General features: G+C 39.7%; 3 protein-coding genes across 3 annotated transcripts; 2 read left to right on the plus strand and 1 right to left on the minus strand.

The window, feature by feature from the left end:
* Window positions 1-240: 240 nt before the first annotated feature.
* On the plus strand, window positions 241-12383 carry tmem64 (transmembrane protein 64). Its single transcript, XM_037795613.1, has 3 exons — window positions 241-1733; window positions 10774-10929; window positions 11813-12383. The coding sequence occupies exons 1-3, from the start codon at window positions 1020-1022 to the stop codon at window positions 12002-12004; spliced, it is 1062 nt and encodes a 353-aa protein (XP_037651541.1). The 5' UTR covers window positions 241-1019; the 3' UTR covers window positions 12005-12383.
* A 7769-nt stretch (window positions 12384-20152) lies between these two features.
* On the minus strand, window positions 20153-23299 carry tdp2b (tyrosyl-DNA phosphodiesterase 2b). Its single transcript, XM_037794036.1, has 7 exons — window positions 23008-23299; window positions 22114-22235; window positions 21844-21987; window positions 21609-21700; window positions 21162-21280; window positions 20896-21066; window positions 20153-20728 (listed from the first exon to the last, which is right to left on the minus strand). Exons 1-7 carry the CDS (start codon window positions 23152-23154, stop codon window positions 20447-20449), a joined length of 1077 nt encoding a protein of 358 aa, XP_037649964.1. The 5' UTR covers window positions 23155-23299; the 3' UTR covers window positions 20153-20446.
* Window positions 23300-23463: 164 nt separating this feature from the next.
* On the plus strand, window positions 23464-25360 carry acot13 (acyl-CoA thioesterase 13). Its single transcript, XM_037794039.1, has 3 exons — window positions 23464-23624; window positions 23702-23886; window positions 24908-25360. The coding sequence occupies exons 1-3, from the start codon at window positions 23541-23543 to the stop codon at window positions 25065-25067; spliced, it is 429 nt and encodes a 142-aa protein (XP_037649967.1). The 5' UTR covers window positions 23464-23540; the 3' UTR covers window positions 25068-25360.
* Window position 25361: the final 1 nt, after the last annotated feature.

Raw genomic sequence — 25361 nt, forward strand, 5'->3', positions numbered from 1 at the left:
TAATGTATTACCACAGTCTACAACATGGCATTGTAGTAGTTTGTAATGCTTATTGTGGTAGAACAGTGGCTGACAGCAGAAACCATCATGTATAATTAGATAATTGATCCAAAACAAACTTGTAATTTGACAGTGAAACCCCACAAAGAAGGAAATCTCGCGATAACACACCGGAGCGCTCTGATTGGCTGAGAACAGTCAAATGGCCACGTCACGTGGTGCTGGGGGTCACTTGGCATTCTGGGACACAAACAGTGGGTCGGTATGAAGAAGGTATGAATATAGCTTTAACAGCTTTAACGGCGTCAACAGCAGCAGTTTCCACTGTGGAAGGAAGGCGACGAGAGAAAACAACAACCTGCAGCCGACACAGAGAGGAAGAGTGAATTTTGGACTCCTGCGTGTCGTTTTTGTCGCTGATGATGATGAAGAGGAGGAGGTTTAGTCTCTGAGATGCAACGGAGGGACTGATTTATGCTAGTGCGTTATAACGTTAGCTGGACGAGGCAATACTGGCTGCTGGAGTCATAAAAGTTGTTGCACCACTTTGGTCATCTCAGTGTGAAGAAGAGTTGGATTGTTTTGTTTTTTCCTCTCCATCCATTGAAGTCTACTCAACTGTCCTGAGCTTGAGAGGGGTGCACAACTTTGATTGAATATGGAGAGTGTGTCACACAGAGACTGCACAACTGTGTGTTTTATTCAGTCATTGGACTGGCACATGACCCAGCTAGTATACCCAAGATAAATGCATTCATGTAATGGCCAAGGAGAGTGACTGGATGGATTTCATGTGTGTGTCTCACTATATGGCTGCTCTCAGAGTTGCATAGCTATGGGTCACCACTGCTGAAGCCATTCAATTCATAGACCTTTGATATTGCTAGACATGGACTTGAGCTGGATGTAAAAAAAAGACTGTCTGAAAACCTGATTTGTCAACAGCTGTCTTCCAGGTGTGACAGGTCATCTGAGCCTTTGCTGTTGTTGGTCCCCTCAGAGCTTATTTGAGGGCCAACATGTCAATGTCAGGGTCCACGACTGTGCAGCTGTTCACCAAGCTTGTCAAGCACGCGGTGGGTAAAGCACAGATCCAGCTGAACCGCTGGCTGCAGAGGACTGCCACAGATGAGTGCGACAAAATCGACATCCTGATATGCAGCGCCTTTGACGAGACAGGGGCCAGCATTGGGAAGTCAGATGGAGACCCAGAGGTCATCAGTGACACGGGAGGAACGACCTTCAGCAACAGCAGTGGAGAGTTCAGACACCCGTGCTGCATCACCACCTTCTGCTTCAAGAGCGCCCTGCTGGCATGCATCCTGACCGCTGTGTGCTTCTCCTCGGTTGCACTGGTTCGCCAATACCTCAAGGACCTCCTGCTCTGGGTGGAGAGCCTGGACAGCCTCGTCGGGGCCATGCTGTTCATAGTTGGTTTGATTATCGTGTCGTTCCCGTGTGGATGGGGATATATTGTTCTTAATGTGGCAGCTGGCTACCTCTACGGCTTTGTGCTGGGCATGGGACTAGTTATGGTGGGAGTTTTAATAGGGACCTTTGTGGCACACCTGGTGTGCAAACGGCTATTGACTGACTGGGTGCTGAACAAGGTTGGAAACAGTGAACAGCTCAGTGCTGTCATACGAGTGGTGGAGGGAGGAAGCGGACTCAAAGTTGTGGCCTTAGCGAGACTCACCCCCATACCATTTGGGCTCCAAAATGCAGTTTTCTCGGTGAGTATGAAAACACTATTGCCAGCTTTTCCTTTTCCCTTTCACAGGACATTAGACAGTCATGTGGGGTCTACTGTAAACTCATATGGGTTTCAGCATAAAGGTCACAGCAATGAACCAGCCAGGAGGAGAGCTCATTAACCTACTGGAGGACGGTTCAACAAACCACTTGCAGTCATGAGAATCAAATCTGTGACCTTTTTGATTTTAGAAGGAAATGATTTTCTTATTGCTCGGCCATCCTACCACACAGGGGAAATCATAACCAGCTGGAAACCAGCCTCAAGGAAGAGACCGGGAGTAGCGTATGTAAATGTTTATCATTTTAGTTGTGATGAACGTCATACATTGAACAAAATAGGTGAACTGCTACTTCACTATTTCACCGTCTAATGGCAGGAAAGAAAATATAAGCCAGTCCGTAGAGAACGGAGACTGATTCCTCTTGTAGATAGAGGAAGCGCGCCCATGAAACGGATTCTATTGTTGCCTAAGGACATCAATTATTAGTTTAAACCATCAGTATCACATTTTTAAGTCTTAGTTTGGGGTTTCATATTTGGAGCAATAATGATCTAGTGATTTTTTTTCTGTAAGGTAAATCTGAAGTCATTGGTAAAGGCAACAAACACCATGTGACCTACATTATGAAGCTATTGCTTTCAGCTGCACTCCTACACTTAACCTGAGGCCCTTGACCTTCATATATGGCATGAATAATTTATACTCTCTGATAACCCTTCTCAGTCAACTCATTGATACCTCCAAATGGTAAAAGCCTTGAGGTGTTACTGTATTGTAGGAAATCAGCTGGGAGGTCATGCAACATGAAAAATGTTACGTCAGTCGTAATTGAATGATTAATGGAGCTGAGGGTGAACTTGATGTTATGTAGCCATTCAGTCTTAGATCTCCAGAGTATTTCAAGCCATACTGCTGCAACAAACTCTAATCACAGTCTCGCATCAGATTATACAATATCTAATATATAATATACCCAAATGCTTCGAAGCTTCGAGCGTTGCCATGGTAATCAGCCTCCAAATCACTCCTGAATGCTTTTTTTTTTGTTATATATAAGTATGTAATAATAATGTATAAATCCCAATATAGCCCATGAAGTAAGCAATAAACCCACAACATTATTCATTATTCACATTCAACATTAATTATTATTCTCAGACGGATGTCACTGTGTGTGTACAGTTGTGCAACAGCGGCACTGTACCGAAGCTTTGAATAATAATAATAATAAATTCAACTTATATAGCGCTTTTCACAAACTCAAAGATGCTTAATAATATTAATTAATAATCGAATACCTTCGAATATTTCTCACCAAAGCTTCCAAGCCAAAAATTTTTATTCGGGACAGTCCTAATCTCTCATATGGAGCTGGACGTGCCTCACTAGTGTCACATTTTCAGATTGATTCCCTTCACATAGTAGCCTAATTGTCTTACATTAGCCTGTCTCCTAAAAAATATTCACAGTGTTGTTTACACTAAATATATTAATAATAAGGCTGCAAAATTGAGAAAATATAGCTTAAATAGTTGAAACTTCAGTGTACTAGAGTACTAACACCAAAACAATATCATGTTTTTTACAATAGGAAACTGTGTCTCAAGTGGTTGCCTGCTTGTATCCTCTATAAAAAAAAAAATAAGTGCAGAGTTTCAGTTTGTTAATTTGCATGGCAGGTTGTAACGTATACTGGTATCAAGGTTTACCATGGTATGAAGGTTGAGGGTTATCATACTGTGTACATTTGCTTATCTACAATACCGAAAAAACGGGCATAGTGAGTGTGTGTCTGTAGGTTAAAGGTACAGACAGGAGCAGTCTGGCTGCACTGTCGCACACCTACAGTATATGTTATGTGTTAATAATCATTGGACATTATTTTAAAAGCTGATTTTATTTTTCATTTAGTATTTTAGCATGCTGTAGTGCTGCTAACATGTAAACTAACATGCTTTAGTTAACATGTTATAGTAATATGCTATTTTTTTATTTGGTTTATAATTCTGTTCTTATTCCTTTTCGGGGCATTATAACTGATAATAATAATAATAATAATAATAATAATAATAATAATAATAATAATAATAATAATAATAATGATTTCAGAGTCAGTGTGCAGGTGTTTTTCATCAATACCTATATGCAAGCACAAATTTTCTGATTTCAAATATAGGGCTGGTCAAATTGACTCTCAAACAGTATATTAGAATTACTAAAATATAACTAGCATAGAAATGTTTCCAAGGATGAAGTCTGCCAAAATTATATATATATATATATATATATATAATTAGACTTTAGCCTATTTAAATAACATCTCATTTCAAAAGCAGAAATCACATTTTAAAATTATTAAAAAGCCAGAAAGCAGCTGGATTAAAATGCAGTCAAAGTCCTCATCATGCCGTTTCATTTCATAGATTCTGTTTAAGTGAATAGCGACATTTCCATTCCCCCTAACTTAAGCTGTTTTGAATATTGCACCGTGTTTATGGAAAAAGAATCTGGCGAGGAGAGAATCAAAATAGTGTTGAAGGCAGAAACCAACAGTAACACAAACATCCAGAAGTGGATGGGAAGAGGGTTGCTTGAAAGGCATTCATAGCTTGAAGCATGAAGGAGTTGATGCTCAGGCCTGAGGCAGGAAAAGGACAAATAAGATGACGTAACTGTGAGATTCACAAGCACAGTAATTGCATGTTGCAAAACCAGTAAGTTTTCTGGGATGACTGATTTACTTAGACATTTCTCGGTTGATTGGGCATTTGGCTTTTGACAGCTCTATAGACGCATCACAACCACCCTACAATAAACACTCGCTATGTGAAACTCAAACTCAAAACATTCTCGAATGTGTCAGAGATGCATTGACCCATCTCTTGTACATTCTGAGGCCATAATTGGTAGAAGTTTTACATTTGATTTCATTATATTGGAAGCTGTTTCTAATGAGTTGTCAGCCTCCATATACCTTTATGGGGTGCAAAATATTTGAAACTTTGTTCAAAATGATGTAACCTAAGATAATAATACCCCATAGCGTCCTAAATTACTATAGAGTTGAGTCGACAACACTGACCTCTCTGTTGACAGTGTGAACTGAAATTAGAAATACAATTATTGTAGCTACCACATAAGCATTATTACAGGGAAATTGGATTGGGTGTCATTGCACGGGTGTAGATCAGATTCCTGTTATGAGTTATGATGCATTACTCTAATTGTAGTATGCTAGCATGTTGGGCTGCCTTTTCCAAAATGTTTTTGTCGTATGTTACTTTAAAGAGAACAATGTGTTCATTTGTAATGTATTTATTAAATAGTACAGTACAAACTAGGCATGTCTCCATATACCGGTATTGATAACCGTGACATTAAAAAATGAAATATTCATATTATGTAAATAATACACATATGAATATCGTGCAAATAATCCAGCACCTCGTAAATCACTTTATATATAACCTACAGTTATGGTTATAAACTCTCTCTCCAGTCTCTACCTCCCTACGCTTGTATTTTAAGTGTAATTCTTTTGCCAAAGCGCACAATAAACAAAGTTAAAGATGAATTCTACTGATAGCATTATTAGCTTTTTATAGCACGATAATGTCGAGACAGCCCTAGGATGAACAAACAGCTTAAGGACCCCGCTTCATGTTGGAAATGGTTTTGTCTTTACATTTTACCTTAATGACAGTTGCAGGGCTGCATTATTTTGCTGACCCATTCATATTTATACCATCTCAAACCCTTAGCCTCTCACACTCAACTATTTGCCAGGTGACGTCGGTCAACTCCCCGAGGGTTCAGGGCTTAAGACCTTAGGGGGGACATTGGGATTGGGCCTTGGTGACTTTCTTGCTAGATTTAGGGACATTTGGAGCCAGTGCTGCTCGCGACCTTCATTGGAAAAGAGTTGGCAACACGGGGCTGGGTTTTTCGGTTGGATAATTTTTACAATCTAGTGCACTCTTGCTAGTTTCTCAGCATTACCCACCCTACCTGTAAGGTGTTGGCGTCCCAACTCTATCTCTGTTTTAAATTTCGTGTAGTTGTTTTTTCATGCCGGTGTGATTCTTCTGTTTTAGTTCCAGGCTGTTCTCAGCAGTTCACCTGTAAAACAGGTTACGAACAGAACAGATGGTTCTCTTTTGCCTGACTGACTTAAACGGCTTCTGTTTGTCGTCTGTTCATACTTTGGGCTCCATGGTTGGGACATACATAGCTCTTTGTTCAAAGGTTGCGGTGTCTCACTTCAACAGTAGTTACAACATTGACCTTACTGTTCCACTCTGCAGACGTGAAAACGAGGTGTCAAAGTCAAAGGGACAGACCGTTTACACTGTGTTGCCCAGCTGCTGCCACTGTCACTGGCATTATTGGTGCTCCACAATCAGCTTGCCAGGGTCAAATTAAAAGGCTGGCTAATTGACAGCCTTGTAAAATACTGTTTTTGCTGCTGCTTGCTCTGGGTCATTATCTACTGGGGAAAACAAACAAAACACTTTTATGTAAAAGGATGGCTGCTACAAAAGTGGGTCATATTTGGTTGTATGCCAGTTTGAATTTGTCATATTACCCTTGGGTAGTTTCAACTTTTGACAGCTGTTTGTCTATGAAAATGCAGCTGTCTGTATTTGACTCATTGTCATGTCTTTTGAGATAGCTACCTTAGACATATTTTAGGTTTACAGATTTATAGACAGATTGTTTTCTTTTTACTAATGCACCTGCATTTTGGGCGAAGGTTTGTCCTCATTTGGTTCACTCTCACCGCTCTCATAGCGTCGAGCATTTAACAGCTACAGAGCCAGATATTTCCCTCAGGAGTTGGTAGAGACCAAAAACACTAATATAATAATTAATTACACTCATTGCTTTGTTGAATACTCAATTCTGATTGGTCAATTACGGTATTCTACGGTCTGTTATTTCTTTATAGCAGACCGCTGCTTTGAATAACAGATAGCGTTGCTATGGACGCAGTTCTGATCTTGAACTTTGGAGGACCATTTTTGTTTTGAATTTTTTTTAGACCCGTTTTGTCTTTTTTAGGAGGTACAGGGGGTCTTTCGGGGGAGATAGCAGGTCAACAGAAGATGTCACATAGAAGTGGTGTACATCATCTGAAAGCTGGGAACCTGAAGATTAATTAGATGAGATGTAGCACTGTGTGTCAAGTTGTTCTAGTCATAAATCATAAATCATAAAAAAATGAATTAGTTAATTAATTAAGATAAATTGTGAAAGTGTATAAGGGCTAAGAACATTGTGACAGAAGTATATGATAGCCATCGCCATGCTCTATTATGTCTCATAAGTTGTTGCAGCAATTTTTGGGTTGATAACATTTGTTACACAGATTTGGTACTACATTTAACTATTTTTTTTACCATTAGAGAATTGATAAATTATCAATAATCCTTCCAAAATACCACATTAACACACCAAGACCTTGAGTAACACCATAGAAAAGGTTTTGCTGTGATTTGGTATCAAATACTTTTGACATTTGGAGATTTCTGCAAGAATTGCATTTTTTGGCGATTAGATGGCGAGCACTTCTGTTCTGGAAACTGCCCAGAAACCCCGTTATTATCAATCTACCTAGAGAAGCCATCCATCCTCTGAATGCCCTAGGTCTCTAGTTTATGGTCGTGAAGTTTCAGGAGGCTGTGATTATCCTAGAGGTCACCACAGGTCATTTTATACAGTGACGTTGTGGTCTCACTACAATAAAGGGTTTCCTAGATTCATATGATACCAGTACCTTCATTCCAGCTCTAAAACTGAGCCTGCTACAGTCTCTGAAAAAGTAAAGTTGGCCGAGCCTTCAAGGAGTGGATGATGTTAAGTAAGTAGCCGTGTAATAAGCTGGATAATGTACAGGGAGCGGGTCATTGTTGTGAAATAAACTCCTTCAGGGCGATGCAAGACCCCTCCGCCCATCGCCCTGTCGGGTTTCATTTCACAATAATGACTGGCTCGCTTTACATTATCTCTTACGTAGCTCTACTGTAGCTGCTGGATGTGGAAATAAGCCACTGTTTTCTGACAACTTAAGAAGTATAATATGTCAATGTTGTGTCTCAACTAGTTTCTGTTGCCAACAAAATCAGTTATTGCAAGTTTAACAAGTAAACCATCATTCAAAGTCGGTGTGACTGGAGAAAATCAGGCTGTTGACTCCTCACACACAAACCTCAGTCTGATTTTTTTTATTTTTTTCCAGCTAGAGAAGTGTAGGTCACGTTACGTGAGGAGTTTAGCCGTTCCTGCCAGAAGGAAGCCAATAAGCTGAATCCCCCAGTTCGCCTTCCTCCTCTGCTACATTTTCACATCCCAGCCCGCAGGGGTTTCCAACCCAGCTCAGTCTCCTAACTGTACATCTTGTAATTCATCTGGTGGCTCGTTAGTAAGCCTAGCTAATATTGTATCTTATTCTCCTCAATAAAAGGTGAAAGTAACAGTGGGTGGGTACTTCTAGGCCCGTGCTGGCTCACGGTAGAGTTATGTGTTGTCTTCTCTGCCCTTGGTAAGCACTTTCTGTGGATGAGGCTACATTTCACCGTGCCCCCCTCGCTCCTTTCTGCTGAAGTGGATGGTGCTATATTATAGCGGGTAACCTAAAACGACACCAAGACTGCAGTAGTTAGCAAAACAATGGGACAGCTCAGGAAAAATGTTGTGAATCCTTTGTGTACGAAGTGGACACATTCAGGTCCCCATGTGTATTTTATTACATTTCATCACTGCTCGTTGGCCCGGCTCCATCCCTCACTGTCATAATGAGCTGATGAAGCGATTGGCGAATACCTCATGTGATTTATAGGACCATAACTACAGGCACACATGCTCGTGCAGCCTTTAATTACGCCCTGTACTTCACCCTTCGCTACAAAGGGTAAACCCTGTAGCAGCGTGTCCAGATAAAAAGGGCAACAGCATCATAGAAGCAATCCTGAAATTTACTATGCAATCAAGATACTTCCTGTTTTGTTTACAAGCACAAACTCAGACCTGCATTGCTGCTGCTCCGAATAAATCAGGTCAAGCCTAGGATGGGGTGTGTTTTTCACTTGAATTTGCAGATTATCTTGATACATGAGTTTGTAGAAGCGGGTAGGTGGTTCAGTGGGAATTCTCTGCGCGGTTATAAAAATACAGACCAGCCCTTCCCTGGTCGTATGTAAGACAGCTGCATACGCTACATGCCTGGGTGGGAAGAGACTTCAGAGGACACGTGCGTCACAAGTCAGGGATGACGGCTGAGAGAAAGAGAGTGCATTCCTTTTCTTCTTGTGCAGCTCTCATGGGCTCACATGTCATGTCTCAGAGATCAGCTGTAGGCGTTTTGATTGTGTTGACACATGGTGTGGACACATCAGTGCCTATCTCTCAAGGAGAAAGGCCTTTTACACGATTGTGTGGAGGAAAGAAATGCTCAACTGAACACACTGAGGATATACAACTTGACAACATTAGCTTGATTAACCGGGTTTTGATAATGTCAGCGTCCTATGAAGTGTAACTCAGGCTTTTATCAGTGTGTAATGTGATAACAGGGGAGGGTTTAGGATTTATCTCTGCGAGGAGACACGTGGGCTGGATCTATACCATAAATGCTTTCCAGCCCTGATAGCGTTTTGTCCCAGGCAGTGTCTTGCAGCAACACACCACGCCGCTATCAGCCACCGTGTAGTCACAGTACCAAGGTCACAAACTCACATATCGGCTTATGTCATCACTTAATCAAGGGATCAAGGGTGACAGCAAGGCAGACACTTGTTTATGTAGTGAGATATGTCGTAGTTCAATGTAGATACACAAGCTAGTACAAGGATCTTGCAGATTTTTGTGTGGTTCAAAATGAATACATTTGCAGCAACTTTTCTAAAAAATGACATTGTAGCTGCGATTTTTTTGTTTATTTTTTCCAAAAGTTGTGGTAGTTTAAGTCACAAAGAAAATATATATATATATATATATATATATATATATATATATATATATATATCAAAAACACTTGGAGACAAGAAAGTCATTCGGTTACAGGGCCCAACACTAACTTTTAGAAGTGGTAGCCACACTTACAAGCAGTCATCAGCTTTTGGTTGCCTGAAACTGAAAATATGGTTTCACAGTGATACTCTCACAACCCCTTTCCTTTACAGTGGTGTGCTTACGCTGTCTTGAACTACGGACCCGGTTTTGTTTACCACGCTTTGTGGATGTGACTTTTATTTTTGTAGGTTAGGGTTATCACCATTCATATCTATACAACCAATGTGTTTATGATTAAATTGTTTACAAGTTCTTCATAGATCTGGCTTCTTAATTTTGCTCTGAAAGTGCACCAGATTGATGCATTTAACTTTAAAATATAGGCTACAGAATTTTCTCTCTAAATTCATGATGTTTCCAAAGTCAATGAGTAATCCTGTTAAATCATTGTGATCTCAATATTGACCAAAATAATTGCGAAAAAAGCCCTAAAGTTTGCCATTTTTAGTCGCCTTATATTTTGAGTAATTAAGATATATAGCTTAAAAATGAAAATGTGACATAAAAGAATAAAAGCTTTATTACAGTTACCTAACACATTTTGTTGTAGTTTGTGTTTTTTATTCAACTTCAAATCTTTTGGCTCTTGATGAAACTTTTATTTTATTTTCTAATATTATTATCAAATTGAAATGCACAAAACAGTGATGTAGTTATTTAGCTTTAGTTTTAACTCTTTGAATATCAAGTATAACTTCTTAAATATTGTTTATATCTTGTTATTTTTCATTGTTGAAAGATAAACCTAAATATATTCAACAAGGGTTGTACGAGGACATTTCATTCAGTAGAAACGATGATGCAGGAAATGCTATTGAACATTAACCTTAGTCTTATATATGAATGTGTATGTATTGAATGAAATATATTTTCTCATGTCAATGTAGAAGTATAGTATAGTTTTTCCTTTTTTTTTTAAGTTTGTAAGCTGTTTCTCCATTTTAAGATCACAGACGTGTCCTTGCCAAACTACCTGGTGGCCTCCTCTGTGGGTCTGTTGCCCACTCAGCTTCTCAACTCCTACCTGGGCACCACACTTCGCACCATGGAGGACGTTATCGCTGAGCAGAGCGTCAGCGGCTACTTCGTGTTCAGCCTGCAGGTGAGCTGATGGTGATAAAACATTAAGTGTGAAGATGTCCTGAAACAAACCCTGGATTTGGTCTTTAAAACTCAGTGTTTAGAAGCTTGTCTTGGTTTGACCCTGAAAGTTAAGTGACATGTTTTGTTGGTGGATCAGTGCTTTTCCCTCTATTATATTGAAAATATATATATTGTCTACATAGCTTGTCAAGCCTTATCCTAGTGCACAAGCATTGACATCGGCCCCTCCCTAAAGTCTTTAATTACATAAACGTCCAGAGGAGGAATGCTGAGCCATGTAGATATGCCCACACCTCAGCTCACACAAAGGTCATATGAAGCTGTCACCACATCTCCAACACCTGTTCAGCTTCATTTAACCCTCACAAATGCTAATGCACCATGGGTTCCTTCCTAGTGCAACATTTGACAGGTTCACAGAGGTCACGGGTCAGTTTGAGATTAAGTAGGTATCAATGTCTTATGCAGAAGTGAAAGCTATTGCTCCAGATTGACAGCTGGCGTTAATCACACAGAAGCCTTTTTAACACTTGTGGTGGGAAACGCCATCTGGAAGAGCCCAGTTATCTCTGACTGTTTTTACCAACCACGATAAACATCATACATACGAACTAGGGCTGTCAAAGTTAATGCGATAATAACGTGTTTAGATAGATTGTGTACGCACGTATATCAGATGTTTATTGTCTCGCCTACGTGTACTTTTATTAGGAATGCATTATTCACAGTCGAGAAAATATTAAACACACCTCAGAATATAATGGAGTTCAGTTCACCACCACAACAAAAATTAAACCTCAAAAATTACTATAAAACTAAATAAACAAGAAATGACTGCTGTGTGCAGCTAACGCCGTGACTCTCTCCTCTGTCCTCTGCAGATCATCATCAGCATCGGCCTGATGTTCTACGTCGTGCACCGGGCGCAGGTAGAGCTCAACGCAGCCATCGCCGCCTGCCAGATGGAGCTGAAATCGTCGCACATGAACGGCTCCTCCACCAATCACAGCGGCTTCACCTACTGCAGCAAGAGGGCGACGGCCGGCGGTGGAAACTGCATCAATGTGGTGTGACCGCAAAACCGCCACACAAGGCAGTAGCTCGTACGACTTGGTCGCCGAATTGTAAGACTACAGAGCTTAAGGGAACCCGCTGAGTTTAGACACAGTCTGAAGGTGGCGTGGTTTATAATCTCCAACATCATATTCTGACCGCCTTTGTAAGGAAACCCTGAAAGCGTACGTCTTTAGTCGGTACAGTGTGAGACCACGCACCTTTTTGAAGAAACGGTGCTGATGGGATTTGTTTTGCGGTACATCATCTTGGGAGTTTTTTTTCTTCTTTTTATTAAGGTACTTCTTAACCTATTCTTAACTTAAGTTACTCTGTTACAAGAGATGTCAATGAACTGATGATGTTTAGAGGTATTAGAGGTGAGTGAGTGAGTCATTTCAAAACAATAGCTAGGCATTAACTGCCTGCTAACACTATGAATGTGCAATCTGGAGCTTTCTAGAGAACCAAGGAATTGTCTTTCCATTTCAGTGTCAAAAGAATGCCAACCTATGCACCTTTCTTTCATACTACATCTGTTCTGTTTAATCCTAAGAGATTTATGATCTGTCTACATCCAGTGCTAACTCACAGTACAAATAATAAGGGCCTTATTAATATTTTTGAAAGATTTGGCTTTTTAGTCCAGCTCATTTTTTAAAGTGTCTTATTTTTGGACTATGGAGAGAGAGGGATGGGGGGGGGGAGTTGGAGCTCTCACCGAGCAGTAACTGTGTGATTTCTGCTGGCTTACTACCACACCAGCTGAATTGGCCTCATCTGCCTGCAGATCTTTTTGGCACTTCTGCGGTTTTGATAAGAGCAGCTGGGGAGGAGGGCAGATTTCACAGCAGGAAACTCAGGAACGTTTCTGCCAGGAAAGTTGAAGTGCGGTGTGATCGGCTCCTCGGTAGCACAGCCACGTGTTCTGCTACAGAAAGATTCCCACACTGAGCTTAAACATGAGATGTCAAGCTTTCCTGTCAATGTTGAGAATTCATTTGATTTTACATTTTGATTTTGTTTTACTTTTTTTTTTATTTGGCTGTGAGATTATCCATTAACAACATAGTTTTTGCATAAGATGGTGGTTTTGACTATTCTGTGCAATACATCAAAGAACGGTGACTAAATGGCATGAATGTCATATTTCAGTGCTGAAACCAAACTAATCAGAAATGCTCTCACGCATCAAAGTAACACAAACCTGAGTTTATTTAAGGTTGTACTTATATTATAGACGAGTAAGCTAGATGAGATAAAGAGGCTGTTATTTTTCATGTGCCATAATTTGATGGAGCTTATCAGATGCCATGACACTGGCCCCACCTGAACTGAAGCTTCATGTGACTTATGACTGATTTTATTTTATTACTTAATGCTAGTAATTATAGAAATTATCTGTGAACATTTTTTTTTTGTGTTTTAGCTCTTAATAATACAACGAAGCTCTCATGCTGTAGGTTCTCTTGCACAGTCCACTACAAACATTATTTTCATACAGATAAGTTAAACTTGGAAGGGGTTTGGTTGGGCAAACGTTGAAACTGATGTGTCTCAGAAGCCGACAATCAAACACTACATGGACACTAAGTGATGAATGTGATAATATTTTTTATTTTTACATGAATTATTGTGATGCTGCTCCTCAGACAAAGTCTGGTTGAGGAATAATAAGGGCTCCTATATATAGAATATTCATCTCTATGTCCCTGTATTTGTAATACTGGCACAACTTTTTGTTTTTCATTTTAATATTTGTACTAATGTTTGTTTGTTTTCTTTCCTCAAAGCCAGATTTAATGTTCGCCCTACACATTCCATACTGTCAGTCCTGTTAAAAGAGTTATTTTCATGCTAAATGTTGGTTGAAAGGGCCCCTTCCTGTCTGAATTCAGCAATAATGTTTGAAAGTCAAAAGCAAAAAAAGATCCATTGCCAAGTGTTGGGAATAGCTGTTTACTTCCGATGTGAAAGAGCCGCTCGTAAAACATGTATTTTTCTTTCAAAAGTGAACAAAAAGTGCTTTTGAATTGTTAGTCGAGCCATGTTCCACTGTAAGATTGAGTATTAATATGTACAGGTCTGTGTTTCAGTGTTCAACCTGCCTGTTACCTCCCGCTGCCTCTGACGGACATTTCTGCGCTGCCAATGATGTGAAAGAGACACCAACGTCTGTGAGCAGAACAGCTTGTTCAGATTTGTAGCACCTTATTTGGTGAGTCCCTAAACCTGCTGATCGCTTATTGATGTTTAGCGATCATCAACCTCTCGCTCCTGTCACGTGAAAATCTTCTGAATCCAACCCAGACACATTTTACAGTTCCTTACTTGAATTGAAAGTTTACGTAAAGAGAGATGGGTACATTTCATGGCTGCAAGATTTATAAAATCTACTCACAACTCAGTTTCTCATTTTAAAAAAAATATTTTTTTTTACAGGTGTTGGATTTAGATTTTTTTTCTAAATACTAGGGCTGTCAAATGATGAAAGTAGTTTATCATGATTAATTGCAAATTAATCAAATTTTTTATCTTTTCAAAATGTACCTTAAAGGTACATGGAAGTATTCATTTGTCAAGTATTTAATACTCTTATCAACACACGAGTGGGAAAATATTCTTGTTTTATACGAATGTAAGTTTATATTTATTATTGGAAATCAATTAACAACACAAAACAATGACAAATATTGACCAGAAACCCTCACAGGTACTGCTTTTAGCATAAAAAAAATAATGCTCAAATCATAACATGGCAAACTCAAGCCCAACAGGCAACAACAGCGTCAGTGTGTCAGTGTGCTGACTTGACTGCTGTATCTTCAAACTGAGCCCGCTACAACCTCCGAAAGATCGATTGCGTCAATTTGTTAAAGAAATTAGTGGCGTTAAAACGTATTTGCATTAACACGTTACTATCGCGTTGACTTTTTACAGCCCTACTAAATACACAAGGCTTTCATCTGACAGCAGTGACATTTTTTTAGGGAATTGTCTTTACCCTCCAAACAAAGTGCGATTTGATGAAGCTGTTCTGCTCAGAAGTGAAAAAGACGTGGACGATATACCATGTTTAATGCAAAAATCAAATACATGAAACTTTGTCGGCCACAGTGGACACACTTCATAATATTTTAGTCTCTCAACGGGGATTTTGAAAACTTGAGAGGGAAAATGAGCAGTTTTACAGTAAAGGCATTGGTTCCTCCTAGGTGGGCTCTACTTAACTTAGATATAGTTATGCAACAACTGATTCCTAAGGGAAGTATATTTCATAGACACCCACACAAGACCTGAATCTGGGATGTAACTGCACACACAACTGGACTGTTAAAGAGGAGTACAGTGTGACGACATTAACTTAAAGGGTCACGTTAAGGGTCTCGTTTGGTGCTATGAAATGCAATACTTCCCATCTGTGTCAAGTGCATTACACATATACTGTATTTTGTAATACAGAGAATTTTACAGTGTATAAATATTGATATTTATCGCTGTACGATGCTTGTTCAGTGTTATTTATGAGAGAGAGAAAATAAAACCGGTCAGACTTTTACACAATTTTTGTTCCGTTTTTTTACTTGCTTAAAGTCTTTTTTATTACAAATATTTGAAAAACTCACTCTTTATGAAAATGTACAGATTTATAATCACTTATAGTTTTAATCCATGTTAATTTGCAGATAACCCAGTAATACATATTAATCAAACCTGATCTTCAAGGAATAATTCAACATTTTGGGATTTGTTTTCTGGCAGAGTTGGATGAGAAGATTGTTACAACTCATGTATGTACATTAAATATAAAGCTTCAGATAACAGCGATATCAGCAATGTTTACATGAGAGTGATATCAAACTTCTCATCTGACTCCGCCATAAAGCATAGAAGCGTATTTCCCAAAATGTCAAACTATTGCTTTAATGTTTTGTATCTAGTCCATTCCTCTTTTTGTTTAATAATTTACAACTCAGGATCCCTCATGTAATACTGAGTCAATCCCTGTCCTTGTTTGCCTTTTAATAAACTTCCTATCAACCTTGTTATTTAAAGGGTAACCTCGGTATTTTTCAACCTGGACCCTATTTTCCCATGTTTTTGTGTCTGACTGACTAATAGGGACAGCAATTTCTGATACTGGTCCAGTATTGAAGGAGAGTGCTGTAGACGGCAGCTGCTCACAGGCTGCAACATGGTGCTAATGGGGCAAGCTGGCGACGTCATTTAAGTCCAGTAAAAGTGCTTGTTTTTGCCATGACAGGCTCTGATTGTTATTATAAGTGTCTAACATTATGGAAAGAGTCTCTCGGTTGAATAGTGGAATACATCCGTGGTGGAAACACGAGTGTTTGTGTACAGAAAGCGTAGCTTAGTGTTATCTAAAAGATTTTCAGTGTCATGGCTGAATATTTAGATGATTTCCACAACGTGGATGAGGTATTTCTTTTGGCCAGAGTATACGGATATTCGCATTTCACAACACTTCACTTCTCCTTGAGCAGGACTTGGATACAGTAACAAACAGATTGGATCAAGCGAAAGGTAAGAAAAAGGTTTTTATTTCTTTGTAGGATCCTTTCCATAATGTTGTCAGACACTTAAATAACAATCTGAGCATGTCAGTGGAAAAAACAAGCACTTTGTGTTGTCCCCATTAGTCATTTAGCCACAAAAACATGGGAAAATACTGTAAGGTCCAGGTTGAAAAATACGTTACCCTTTAAGATAGCAGCCTAAAGTAACTGGTATCAGTGGGGAAACTGATCTCAACAGATGTTTTCCCAGAAATGTGTTGCTGATTACATTTCAGCTCCATACTATCTTTGTTGAGCTGCCACATATTTCATAAATTCCTTTCCCCTCCACATCATAACCTCTCCCAAATCCCAGCATGAATCCCCTTAATATTACCTGGCTTCATCCTCGACCCTTTCAGAGTGATGGGAGACGAAATGTTCTCGTTCAGAAGGTTTCCCCTTATCTTGCAAACCTCTAAATAACTGTCAGTCCTCAAATATGCAGCAGCAGCAGCACTGTACGGCCAGAAATAATGCTGGCTTCTGGGGCAGTTTGTCACAGCAATTTTGAAGGGAAGTGGTGATGGATGTGGCGGTGGTGATGCAGAGCACCGCTTATGCTTGCCCTTGCCTTGCCTGTGACAAGCTATCTGTACAGGGGGAGGTGGGTGTTTGTGTGGACAGTGTCTGACAGACATGGTCCAGATAGATCCTGCTTGTGAGCAGTATTGTGCCCATGTAACCACGCACACACTCACAACATACAGTGGGAAAGTTGCCCTCTGCTTGCACCCCAAATACAACAAAAAATACAAAAGCCCAGAGAGAGCCCAGCCACAGCCTATCAATCAAACCGTAGCAGACCACACTCCTGTTGCATTTTATTTCTCCATCTGTTACCAGGAGCTGCAGCACACAGATTTGTCTGCAGCTCTTCACACAACCCGCCGATCTCTTCCGGGCTCGGGTCAGATCTGTGTCCGATCCATCATCATCCAACCCTGCCTCAAAGGACAAACCTCATCCCAGAGCCTCTCCGCCAGCACACGGATACGTCCACACAAAACCAAGAACATTCATTTTGACGGGCCTCAAATGAAAGCCCTAGTTCTTACTGAGGGCTACGCTTTTGGAGGAAAGCTCCAAAAATACATCTGTGAGGCTGTTGGTGCTTGGAAAAAAACATCTCAGAGTGAAATTGTAAAAGAAAAAAAACGGGGTGAGGGAAATGATCTTGGAATACATCTACGCAGCCTTCCAGAGGGAAACCTATGGCGCGGATGTTAATGGATTTGTGAAGGAGGGAAACGCTGATGGGCCTCTGGCAGAGGGATCCCGCTCAAGGCAGATTGATAGATCACATGACCACTCTCTTGGCCAGACAGCTGTTGCCTCCATCTGTACCATATATGACCTGCTAATGCTCTCCTCCTTTATGCTGACATGCTCAGTACACAAATAGGGCAAAATAGTCCACCTCTGAAGGACCATGAGAAACAATTTTACTCAGATTTCTGACAATGCTCCGCTGCTCATCATCCTGTACTGGCTTGAAGCTGAAATCAGTTTATTGTTATTATACACCCTCGTCTCTGGCCATGCATGCTGACCCTTAAAGGAGCATTATGTAGGATTTGGTGGCATCTAGTGGTGAGGTTGCAGATTGCAACCAATGGAAACTTCTCCCGTATGCTAAGCATGTAGGAGAACTATGGTGGCCTACGCAAAAAACAGTTTTTGGTTTGTCCGTTCTGGGCTACTGTAGAAACATGGCGGCCGGCTCCGTGAAGAGAGGACCCGCTCCCAATGTAGATATAAACAGCTCATTCTAAGGTATCGAAAACCCAATGATTCATACTTTCAGGTGATTATACACTAATGAAAACATGTTTATTAATATTATATTCAATTTATGCCAATAGATCCCCCTAAATGTTACACACACAGTTCCTTTTATCTATTTTTATGAGTTAATTGCACTACGGTATTCTGGACTTTCACCAAAAGAAGTCTACCACTTTAACTAAATTTAATCCTAGGACTGAAACGATTATTTAATCGAAAAATTATTTGCAACTATTTTGCTTATTTTTTATTAATAATTTTTCATGTAAAAAAAGGTCAAAAAATGTCACTGGTTCCAGCTTCTCAAATGTTAGTATTTGCTGTAGGGCTGCAATTAACGATTATTCTCATTGTAAATTAATCTGTCGATAATTTTCTCGATTAATCGATTAGTTGTTTGGTCTATAAAATGTAAAAAAATGGTGATCAGTGTTTCCCAAAGCCCAAGATGACCTCCTCAAATGTCTTGTTTTGTCCACAACTAAAAGATATTCAGTTTACTGTCACAGAGGAATAAAGAAACCAGAAAATATTCACATTTAAGAAGCTGAAATCAGAGAATTTAGACTTTTTTTCTTTCAAAAATGACTCAAACCGATTAATCAATTGTCAAAATAATTGGCGATTAATTTAATAGTTGACAACTAATCGATTAATTATTGCAGCTCTAATTTGCTGCCTTTCTGTCGAATGTGAAGGTAAACTGAATATGATTGGGTTTTAAACTTTTAGTGGGACAAAATAAGACAATTTAAGACATCACTTGGGATTTAGGATTTTTTTTTTTAAAGTAATGATTATTTAAAAAAAATTAATATTATCTGGGTTTTTTCAGCCCTAATTAAAACTGAAAACTACCTACCAAATCTCGATTTGTTTTGCAGGTGCATACAAACCATGGGTCTTTCAGAAGGTTCAGCTCCAGAGAAAAAAAATAGAAAATTGTGTAGATTTGTGGCACAGTATGTTAAATTACCTGAGCTTGTATGACAAGAATCAGGCTCAGATTAAAAAAAGACAAACCTCATTCTTAAGGTTTATATGTTTTAGGCTTTAGGTGAACTCATTAATAGAGCTGGACAGACTTAGCTCATATGTCCTTGCTAATCAGGAACCAGTGGGACGGGGGACAAACGGGGGAGGGATGCCTGTTCTGATGACGCCTGCTCCCAGGGAAGAGTCACATCTGTGTCCTCTCCTAAGGTCAGCGCTTCTTCACTCTGTGCTGTAAAAACAGTGCTGTCTGCTCACATGGAAACACACTCTCAGATCTGAAGGGTGCATTACAGAGAGAGGTGAGGGACGCGTCTTGACAGTGTGATGGCAGAGACTGCGAGGAGGAGGTTACATATGGTTTGGGGTAAAACAGAGGTCATAATGCAGAATTGTAGATTCTAGGTGCTAGTTAATCTTTACATACAGTATCATTCTAATGGGCCTTTTCCACAGCACACATTTTACATGACAGCAGGAAAACCACAGGCGCATTAATAATATAAATAAGGGCTGCACTCATTTAAGCTTCACTGGTTTTGGACCCATGTTTCAGTGGGTTAAATTAGCTGCAAATGCATTAATAAATTATGTGTTTAAATCTTTGTGTGCAATTGTGATGAATTTGCTGTTGTGTAATGTTTCTGCAGCTATAGCTTAAAATACAATAATGTAGTGGTAAACAATGTATTTTTTTTGTGTAAATGACACTTTTTTTTAACAATTGCAATTCAACTCTGTAGTGCTCTCTAGTGGTCAGATGCCAATGCTACATATACACAGTGCAACAAACTGATATTTTAACATTTATTGGTGCTTTCTACATTTATTTGAGCAATTTTACAAAAAAGAAAAAAAAAAAAAAAAGCGGGGAGAGAAACTAAATCAAGAAACACATTAGAAGATAAAACTCATCGAATCAAGATATCAAATTTACAGGCAACCAGATGAGGTCAGAACATCTTCTTTCACAGAGAACATATTTCTGTGGTCTGAACCCAGCACTGAGGAAGTCTGCACTGGGACTGTAAAACACAACAAAACAAACTAGACCAGCTGATCTAAAACTTGAACTGGCCGCATTTTAGCTTGTTTTGTGCGTTTCTAAGCAGCGGAGAAGCTACAGTAGATTCCCCAGTGATCACTAGTGAAGCGCCCACAGTCCAGCTTCTCCAGACCCAGCAAGGCCATGTGGTCAGGGGCCAGGCGTGGGGCGCCTTCCTTGGTGGCCGGGCGCAGGTAGACCCGGTCGAAGCGGCAGCGACTGACGTAAGGAAGAGTCTTGTTGTTGTTGGCTTTGGTGTCCCATGTGTAGCGGCAGTGCTCTTGCTTTCCCAGTCGCTCCCACACATCGCTGACACTTGGGGGAAGACCCACCTTGGCAACCTGAGATGGAGCCCAAGGTACTAATTATTAAAGGAGGTACACTGTGTGAGTGCATGTATGGGGATAATTGATAACCAAAAATGTAAGTGTTAACACCATGCAGACTTTACTTGGGGAGTGGATTACCTTTTGAGCCATCACACATGATGTACAGACAAGTGACTGACCTCAGAGTCCCTCAGGTTTGTGTCCCCTCCAAACAGGACGGTGACATCGTCAGGCGCCTCTCTCATCCTCTGCATCACCACTCGCAGCTGTTTCATGCGTTCCGGTGCGCTAGCTTTACAGCTCTCGAGGTGGGACGTAATAAGACACAGCTTCTGGCCTTTGAACGTCACCTGATCTCAAAAAGAAAAAAATCCAACTTTGTATCAACTAAGGTGAGCCGAACATGGCGTTAAGCATTTGGAATGAACTCTTCGTGTGCACAAACCTGAGCTACAAGCAGATTCCTCATCATTTGAGTCGTGGGGTACGTTACTATCTGGCTCTCCAAAAATTTGACCCGCGTCTTCTTCAGCAACATCCCAGTGAAGTAACCGTCTTCACCACCTGGTCAAGTTAAGAGGAGAGTTTATACTGCTGAGATCAGCCACAGTGTATTACTTTTAGTTTTAACATTTAAAGTGAAAATACCTACATCATAGGTCTTTTCCACAGCAAACATTTTGACTTGTCATAGTAGGAAAAGCCCAGGTGTTACTAACAACATAAACAATGGCTCTGTTCTATTGAAGTGTCCCAGTGAGCCAGCATGCACAATACCAGAACCCTGAAACTGAAGCAGCTAGATGGAATTCAGTCATTATTAACTGTGTTATTTACACCTGTGCTTTTTCTACTGTGACATGTCAAAAGGTATTTAGTGAGCATACTGTACCTTCAATGAATAGGTAGCTGACAGCCCGTTTCTTCAAGTACTGGACGTAAGGTGGGATGAGCTCCTGCAGGAACACCACGTCAGGAGTGTATCTACATGAAGACAAGATTCATTTTTCAAATATAATCTGCATCTTACACTTGATATCAACAGAGTTTAAGAAGTTTGGGTTACCTGTCACAAAAAATATCAAATGATGCCAACAAAGTGTAACAGTGTATATACACAATCTTACAAGGCTAAGAAGGAGCACAGGCCTCTGGCGCGCTCTCCAAGGTCGTCTGTATCAAGTCCATCCACGTTCCAGGAGATCAGTGACAGTTTATTGTCGTCTTCTTCTGAGGGCTTGGAGGCTGGACTGTCTCCAGTCAAATCTATACTGGAAATTTTTAAGAGACTGTTAATTAATTTGTAAATGTAGTCTGGCTATAACAGGAAGAGTAGTGGCTAAATCTCACCACACACACAGTAACTTGGACAAAAGGAGGGAAGACAGTAGACTTACCAGTCTGCTGGAGGTTTTTCCTCAACTTTCTGCCTCTTTGTTTTATGGGTGGTGTCACTATCTGGGAAATCTTCTTCAAATACTCTCTCCAAATCAGCCTCAAAGTATGAATTCAATGCTTTCTGAAAGACAAGTGATGGGGGTAATGTACATCAGGGTCAACTGCCTGAAGGTTTCCATGCATAACAGATTTTTTTTTTGCTCAAAGTCTTTTTATTGGTATTCAATAAATCCCCCCCCATCCCTATAACAATATTACTGCACCATTAAATAAGCAGAGTTAATTTCATAAACAATTACATTTATACATATAAATGAATTAAATCCGATAGCGACATAAATGAAACACACAAAACAAACAAAAAAAGAAAAATATAAGTAAATTAAAAATAATAATAATACATTAATTAAAAATTTAAAAAAACTAAAAAAAGGGAGGGGAAAAGGAAAGGACCAAAAAAATTAAAATATAAGTAAATTAAAAATAATAATAATAAATAAATTTAAATTTAAAAAAAAAATAAAATAAAAAAAACCCAAAACACTTAACTATAAATTGTGAATTATATGTAATATGGGGTCAGCAGTTTAAAACTGCAATGTCAGTTGTATCCTTTTTCTATATAGATTAAAAAGGGTCTCCATATAGCATAACATCTCTGAGCACACCCTTCTCACACCATCTTCTCTAATACTAAATGATGCATAACAGATTTTTAAACACATGTTGGCACTTTTTTTAGCCTTATGGGCTGATTAATGCAGTACAATAAGATGCAGCAGTGTTGAACTGGACCACAACGTTTCCACCAGCTGTTTCATCCTGCCTCTAGCTGCAACAGTAACCTAGTAATGTAGTAATCCCATCTCAGAGGCCTCAGATGATAACTGTACCTCCATCTCCCAGTCGTTCTCAGCCAGGTAGCCCTGAGCTGCAGCGATATCAGTTCCTGTTACAGCTGCAAACTCATCGCAGAGGCGACTTCTGTTTGCTTCCACATTAGAAACCGACGGCTTGTCCGAGTCGGATGCAGAAGCCATCTTTCCCAGCCACTAGTGTTACTTACAGAGTCACACAGGTAGAATAGAGTTAAACGCAAACATGTTTATCTGGGTACCAGGGTGTACATGTGAAAGGCTTCCGGGTGAATCTGACAATTAGCAACAAATCTCAGCGCAGCAAACTGTTCTTTGTTTGATTAAAGGTAAACAAATATATATGTACAGTCACCAATAAATATCACCACATATTGTTATTATTGCGGCACTGTTTACTTTCTTAATCGAATTTACAACACATCTTGGTCGAAACACAATGTAGCTAGCTAGATTAGCTTAATGTTCCACCCGGACGATTTATAGAAGGCGACCGTTTCCGGTGTGAAGTAAACACAAGTTTGACATTGGCTTCATTTGACTCGTTAAATATGGTTTCTCTGTCTTTAAACTCGTTAAAACAAATAATGAGAGCAATGGTAGATAATCAGGGCTTCGACAGAGTCCTGAGAAAGGTAAAGACACACATTATTGGACATTTCTTGACCGTTTTTAAGATGTATTTATGTGACTGCCATGTGTTTATCCTCAGGTGGACGTTTTGTCTGCGAGCCCAGGTAAGGTGGTGTGTGAGCTGCGGGTAGACGAGGAGCACACCAACCGGGGAGGGACGCTCCACGGCGGGCTGACAGCCACCCTGGTCGATGTCATCTCCACCATGGCTATCATGTACTCTGAGAGGGGAGCACCAGGAGTCAGTGTGGACATGAACATAACGTGAGTCCATGAACAGTGTGAGAAACACCTGAACACCTTCACCTGTAGATTAACCTGTGAGATATAACTGGACATTTGAGCTCTCAAAAGGACAAATGTAACCACAGATAACACTGGTTGTAGGGTTCATAACTTCATATATTATGCCTAATCTTCACATATTGCACTAAACGTGGATCTGAGACTTACAGTAACCACTTTGAAGACTAATTATTATTTTTTTAAATATATTTTTATGAGAGCTACAGGTTATTTTACATGGTAATGGAGCATACATACTGTATGTTTGTATTCTGGGGTATCGTTCCTATACAGAGGGTAGTTTAGTTTATTTATTGACTTTGTTTTAATATTTAATTATTGTTTTAATTTATTTATTTATTGTTTTGAGTTGAATGTGCTACTTATTTTGTACTGTAATTACCTTGTCCCCTTTTCTACCTTTTCTTTTCGTAAAGCTGACTTGGTGTAAACTGCTCAGAATTCCAATGTACTTATTGGTGCAAATGGCAAATAAAACTCTTGTATCTTGAATCTTAATTGCACAATTTTTTTGAATTTATTTCCTCCAAATTATTCTTGTAATTTTATGTTCAGGTTTAAAAACGACTTAATCTTACATGATTAAGGCTGAATCATATTCTACAGCTTTCTCATACATTTTAGGCTTTGCTGTAGTTAGGGTTTTAGAAATACTGATGTCACCAAAAAGAAAATCCCAAATGTTTAAATTTTTTTAAATCTTTCAGTCAGCAATCAGATTTTCTTAAACTACTTCAGTCAGTTTAGAAAATACCACGATATTTAAGGTTTTAGTGGTACAATGTAAACCTCATGTTCCTAAAAAAAACAAAAACTAAATGCCCCCCCAAAAAAATACAGAGGGCTCTGATCTCTGTGTCTACAGCAGCACACACACACCCTGATTCCAGTCCCTGACTGTCAGTGTGTTAACCAAGTCAGGTTAAAGTTTAACTTCATAAACTACAAATGACGGAGAACAAATGTTAATGTCTTACAGATACATGAATGCTGCCAAGATTGGAGAGGACGTTCTCATCACTGCTCAGGTTCTGAAGCAAGGACGGACGCTGGCGTTTGCCACCGTCGACCTCACCAGCAAGGCCACAGGAAAGCTCATAGCACAGGGGAGACACACTAAACACCTTGGCAGCAGCTAAACTGTCTCGCCGCAGGTGCCTGTCTGTCTATCACATATCTAACTGTACTGTCAAAACAAGGGACTAACTAGTTTGCAAAACCACTGACTATGTACAAAATATGGCGTTAACAGTGGTGAGTGCAACAAATCCTTCTCACAGTTACTTACTTGATGAGTGTTGTTACCATTGTACATATTTGTCGTCGAACAGATACAGAGAAACTACTAGCTGTATGGTCAGAATCAGTCCTGACCTAACTACTGTATCAATTGTACTGTTTCATGCACATGCAATAAAACAAATAGACAAGAG

Source organism: Sebastes umbrosus, chromosome 15, assembly GCF_015220745.1.
Source record: "Sebastes umbrosus isolate fSebUmb1 chromosome 15, fSebUmb1.pri, whole genome shotgun sequence".
NCBI classification, from domain to species: Eukaryota; Metazoa; Chordata; class Actinopteri; order Perciformes; family Sebastidae; genus Sebastes; species Sebastes umbrosus.

Excerpts from the sequence above, each read along its gene's own strand:
- tmem64 (XM_037795613.1), top strand. The coding sequence starts at position 1,020 with ATGTCAATGTCAGGGTCCACGACTGTGCAGCTGTTCACCAAGCTTGTC. Across the intron at positions 1,734-10,773 it reads TCCAAAATGCAGTTTTCTCG|ATCACAGACGTGTCCTTGCC; the intron begins GTGAGTATGAAA and ends CTCCATTTTAAG. Across the intron at positions 10,930-11,812 it reads ACTTCGTGTTCAGCCTGCAG|ATCATCATCAGCATCGGCCT; the intron begins GTGAGCTGATGG and ends TGTCCTCTGCAG.
- tdp2b (XM_037794036.1), bottom strand. The coding sequence starts at position 23,154 with ATGGCTTCTGCATCCGACTCGGACAAGCCGTCGGTTTCTAATGTGGAA. Across the intron at positions 22,236-23,007 it reads AGAACGACTGGGAGATGGAG|AAAGCATTGAATTCATACTT; the intron begins GTACAGTTATCA and ends CTTGTCTTTCAG. Across the intron at positions 21,988-22,113 it reads GAAAAACCTCCAGCAGACTG|TATAGATTTGACTGGAGACA; the intron begins GTAAGTCTACTG and ends AAAAATTTCCAG.
- acot13 (XM_037794039.1), top strand. The coding sequence starts at position 23,541 with ATGGTTTCTCTGTCTTTAAACTCGTTAAAACAAATAATGAGAGCAATG. Across the intron at positions 23,625-23,701 it reads TCGACAGAGTCCTGAGAAAG|GTGGACGTTTTGTCTGCGAG; the intron begins GTAAAGACACAC and ends GTTTATCCTCAG. Across the intron at positions 23,887-24,907 it reads AGTGTGGACATGAACATAAC|ATACATGAATGCTGCCAAGA; the intron begins GTGAGTCCATGA and ends AATGTCTTACAG.